The sequence below is a fragment of the Agrilus planipennis genome, unplaced genomic scaffold (assembly GCF_000699045.2).
Source record: "Agrilus planipennis isolate EAB-ADULT unplaced genomic scaffold, Apla_2.0 scaffold24, whole genome shotgun sequence".
Taxonomy (NCBI): domain Eukaryota; kingdom Metazoa; phylum Arthropoda; class Insecta; order Coleoptera; family Buprestidae; genus Agrilus; species Agrilus planipennis.
In genome coordinates this window covers 54,389-59,813 of record NW_020439076.1, presented here as the reverse complement: position 1 = coordinate 59,813, position 5,425 = coordinate 54,389, and the positions used below count along the sequence as shown (strand labels likewise).

The 5,425-nt window shown below is 31.9% G+C and overlaps 1 protein-coding gene across 3 annotated transcripts in view; it reads left to right on the top strand.

Moving 5' to 3' along the window:
* Window positions 1-5,425, top strand: part of LOC108742014 (b(0,+)-type amino acid transporter 1) — a 59,760-nt gene that overhangs the window by 5,710 nt on the left and 48,625 nt on the right. Inside the window, exon 1 of one of the 3 annotated variants that reach the window (XM_025977257.1) lies at window positions 4,522-4,653. The exons of 1 other annotated variant lie outside the window; for it this stretch is intronic. In XM_025977257.1, coding sequence (XP_025833042.1) covers window positions 4,632-4,653 — 22 coding nt within the window. In that variant the 5' untranslated portion in view covers window positions 4,522-4,631. Of the gene's footprint in view, window positions 1-4,521; window positions 4,654-4,712; window positions 4,795-5,425 lie in introns of those variants that run through there. One more of the 3 variants, XM_025977259.1, reaches the window with a different exon arrangement.

The following is a 5,425-nucleotide window of genomic DNA, read 5'->3' as shown; positions in this document are numbered from 1 at the left end:
TACCATTAAAACATTTCCGCTTTTAATATATTAATAATAAAAATTTTTAAGGAGATAATATATTCATAATATGAAGCTACCCTGAGTACAGAAATAATTATTGCAATTATTGTAATGAAATTAGCTTGAAATATAATGGTCATTACTGTCTCATATTTCAATACAAATTAAGAACAACCGCGGTATTCAATTCGGTTCTGTATTTTGTTCAAAAATTTTCTAGTTTAAATTTTATATTTTTATTATCCCCATTGTTTTAATAACCTATAGGCTCAATCAGATTCTTTTTCAACCAGAACTTTAAAGTTTGCATTTACAGTAACTAACGGAATATTTATTTTTATTCCTAGAACAAATTGATAAAAATATTTTCCTTGACGTTCGACGAATTAAAATTTTCTCCTTATATAAAATTTTTGTAGATATTTAAAGGTACCTGCTTGTAACAATTCTCAAACACAATACTTACAATCAAGGCTATTAACATTTTTCCTAAAAAAACCCCACTAGAAGGTCGCCAATTTATCTATCGTTGCGATTTAAGTATGAAAGTTGTTCGCAATGTTCGGTTATTACATGGCCCATTAACTTAAATATACATGTTCAACACTAAATTAGTTCCAACTCAATAAAAACATTTTATTATCGTCTATTGTTAAAATTTAATTTTGACTCACGAAAACCTGTTTGAATGCGCACAAAAAATTAGTCGAAACATGGGTATATCGTATTATTATTGATATGCGTATAAAAATTACGCGAAATTCATACAAAAGTCAGTCACGTGTTTTGTTTTTAAGACCACCCTGCATAAATTAAAAAACGAAAAGTGTGTTGGGACACATAGCAGAAGTGAAACTTCAACGAACAAGTGGAAAAACGAATGGCAACGGACAAGTGGAAAAACGAATCGCAACAAAATTTTTACTTCAAGTTTTACGGGCAGATTGTCAATGTACTTGTCCAATTTGAAAACCTGGCCGTTAAACATCGAGTAAAAATTTTGTTGCGATTCGTTTTTCCACTTGTTCGTTGAAGTTTCACTTGTGCTATGTCCCAGCACACTTTTCGTTTTAAAGAAAATCCACAATTGAATTTTTGAGTAATTCAGTACAGTGTTTTTGTGCTCGGCCTTTTCGACTTTTAGGGTTCTGCACCTCAAAAGGAAAATAGGAACCCTTATAGGATCACGTCGTTATACGTCTGACAGTCGGTCCGTCCGTCAAGACCCTTGTTCTCAAGAACGCTTAGAGGTAACATTATCAATTAATATCAAACATTCAAGCCTGTAATCCCTTGGAGCTGTGAAGCTTCTAAGTTAACGTATTCGAAAAATACTAGTTTATGCGGCATATTTTGACAGTCGCAGAATAGTGAAATTTGACAGGAAGCAATGTCCTATAGGGAAAAATTAAATCTTTATGGCAAAGCTAAAATGATAATTTTTCATTGTAATTTACCGTAGAAATAATAGAATTTAAGAGATAACTCAATTTTGAAAAGCGTTTTTAGAAATTATTTCAAGTTTCTTAATTATTGCAATTTAATTCGTAATATCAACTAAAATACCTAGTAAATTTATTTCTGCTGGGACTAAATTTTTATAAATTCGAGTCCAAATTGTAATTTTTATTATTTTCGCTTACGAAGCAACGGGCTAGCACTAGTAAAGGGAAAAATCTGAAAACCGTAAATCTGTAGTAACATCACAATAAAATAATTTTTTAATTATTCGAATTATACATTTTGAGGACTGATTTAGGGGGAATCATAAAACATACTCGGAAAAAAACGGGAATAATCAGATTCGAATCCCATGGTGGATAAACTATTTACATACCAATATGTTTGTAAGGAACCAGTGGGTCAGTGTTTTGCGTACATTACCTACTAATATTTAACCCATGATCAAGTTGATGAATTTTTTGGGAAAGTCAAACCAGCATGACTTCTTTCTCAAAACGAATGAACTATTGGGATCCGTCAAATGGGAGGAGCCTAAAAACATGGCGCCGATTAGGGAAAATTTATCGTAGTTCCTATAGTGTACCGTGCAATTTCCAAGTTTTTAAATTACGATAAAATGATAAGTATTGACACAATATGTGATTGGGCTGACACAAAGCCTCGGAAAGGAAATTTCGTTGAAGGTGAGCGTGTTTTTAATGCCAATCACATTATAAAATTCGGAAATAACAAATCCGGAAGCTAGCCTTCAAATTCCGTCAAGTTTACTGCCTACTTTTTACAAACTTCGGATTTAAAAAGTGATTCACGTTATATAATTGGTGAGGTGATTCTGGGTGATTTAAGCAATATCATATCAATGACTTGCACGTGCAAAGCCGATTTAAGAGAACGTTGCAAACACATTATTGCAACTTTGTTGTATTGCAGCAGGTAGGTTCTTAACCTCAAAATACTTATATCGTATCATTAGAATTGTGTTAAATCAATTACACAGGAATAAATAATTTCTCACTTTATAATTTTAGTATGATTCTAGTTTTAAATATTAAGGTTATGGCTGATGGTAAATACTTGCTGAAATATAATCATGTGCATTAAAATGACGTGAACAAATTTTTATTCCGGAATTCACTTCTTTGATACCTACTGCTTTCATCCAAGCTTCTATTAGTTTACTTTTTTCTCTAATTTTCCGAATATATTTTTTACATATATAAAACGGTTAGTTTTTATTGGAAAGTAGTTAATGTAGGTGAAGAGTGAAGATCTATGTCTGAAGTGCTATTGCAGCTTTTCACTGAACATATTAACTTTTTATTTGATTTAACTTTAGAAGAAAACTTCGTCGACTCCATCATCAAAAAAATTTTTACTTTTTTAACGTGTTTTATTATTTTAATAAACAATTTTACAATTTGCGTGCACAGTTCCTATGTAAATTTTTCCCTCATTCGAGTTATAAATTTTGCCACCAGATGGTGTAATGCCCATTTGACGGATCCCAATATATTCACATTTTTGTGTTTTATGGATTTTTCGGCGTCATGAAGGTATGACGACAATCCTTTCGATATCAAAATATAGTATCTTAAAAATATAATAAATGTATTTACATTGACGCTTCAAACATCACGATGCAAAGCAATTATTTGCCTGTTAATGAATGTGTACTCACAGAACCAAAAACAACGCAGTCTTTATATTGTCGTACATTTTATGTATATTTATATAGCAAAGCAACTGGTGTAATAAGTAATTATCACATTGCGTCGGTCACGTAACTTTTATTGAGTGTTACATATACATCTAAGCAGATTTAATTCTACTAATCATAAGTGAAAACAAGTGAACAGAATTGAAGATTTGTCCTCCATAAAATTTTTATATTTTATTTTAAAAGTCATCTTCCAAATCATAATTTCCATTTGTGTTTCGATAGCTTTTCGATTGCTTTTAAACCTATTTTTTCATTTCAAAATACTAAATGCAAACTACATGGGCTGTATATCCACAGTAGTCTAATTTTTAGTTTTGGTCTTCATCTTGCTTTTCCACAGTACCTACGTCTTAGTCTTGTTCTTGCGAGATCGGTTCTTGATAGAAAAATCAAAGTAAGTCGTAAAATGAACATGAAATTGTTTTTAATCAACCAAACTATTTTGTTAGAATCTTGCTAACAAGTCTTAGTCTTATTCTTGGTCGAGAACGTGCGAAGGTAGCTAAGTTTTGGTCTTGTTAAATGTGTGAGACTAAGAATATCGAGTTGAGTTATCTCACCTCAATATCAGTATTTTCTTTGATTATTAGATGGAAGCCAAAATCCTGATTTTTTTAAAACCACTTATTCATATTCGTAAAATCCCATCGAAATTGGCTCGACCGTTTCAAATATTAAGAGAGACAAAATTTTCTCAAGGTCATTTTTGTCTGATTATCGTATGCAGATATAAATACCCACATACACTTAAAACGGGCAGTTATTTTTTTTATATTATACTGGCAGACGTTTCAAAAATAAGAAAAAAGCACTTTGGAGAAGTTTAAGGCTGCTTACACATTCAACCACTTGTCCCTACAAGCGCCCTTGCGACACCTATTTAACCTAACCTAACCTATTTTGCATGAATTTCAAATAGTATCGATGCAAACATAGGCGACAGCAGTGGACCGTTTGCACCACAAACTGCGGGACACCAGCTGCGGTAGATTCTTGAAGAATCAGTTTTATTTATAATTAAAGTAACATTTACGTATTATATGTAACTTTAAAAATTAGTTAAAAAGTTACCTAACAGTTAAAGTGTGCCTACTGTATTTTACTAAAACCTGCCAAAATATTGCTGATAATATAAAACTTGTAGCAGCTAATGAGAAAAACAGTTTTCCCTCTCTCTTGTCACTATCTCTTATCGGAAAGGATACTAATTTTTGCGCAATACATTACACTAATCAATGAGCATTGTTACAACTTAAGTGTTCATTTAATCAAGTTATTAAGATAATGAGATTTATGGGTAAGTTTTTAATATTTTGAGCAGTTTTAACCGTTATACATTTATCGAGAGACGTGTATAATAATAAATTCGTCCTTAAATCGAGTTTGCTAAGAGTTTTTATAGCCCATCGATAGTATGTGACGAAAGACCAATAAATTAGAAGTTATGGACACTTTTATAGTCAAGGGTACGTACTTTTGTTAGGGATAAATTTAGAAAAAAAGGTAAAAACCATCGGTTGAACGATAAAGCAACTTACATGTGTGGAAAGTTCAAAAAGTATTTTCACAGCTATTTACTTCAATAATGGAAAGTCGGATCTGGTCCGGTACGTAATTAACTAAATGTTTGTTTGTCACATTGACGAAGGCTAGTCAGACGTCGTCCAGCATTATATGTGGTCTAATAAAGAACATGTTGGGTGAAAAGTTCAATTTTATGTCCTCGGTTCATTTAAAAGGGCGAGAGGGGTAAAAGTATCGTTTATTAGAATATCAAGCAAATGCATAAATAAATATACAAATACGTACGCACGAATTTAGTTCGATTATAATAATTTTTGGACTTTAACTAATTTAAACCGCCCAAATTGGTACCGTTGTCAATAGAGTATAGCCGTTATATTTTAATCATGGCGATGGGTTCCTTTACCCCTTAACCTAACGAATGATTACGTCGGCGACCGTTTAGCCACTGTGACTACTATATTGTACCTATGATCTTTCAAGACGTATAACTAGGGTTGCCACTCGTAATTTATTATAAAGTATTGTACTCTATTTCGACTGTGCATACGTTATACTTTACAAGACACATAAAGTACGCAAAAATATTTTATTTAAGGCCTTAAGTAAACATCGTAATTTTGTAAGCGATTATTCGAAATTCAGAGTATTTTTACATCAATAATATTGCACAGAAAAATGGCAAGCCATATTTACGGAACAACCTGATTTCCC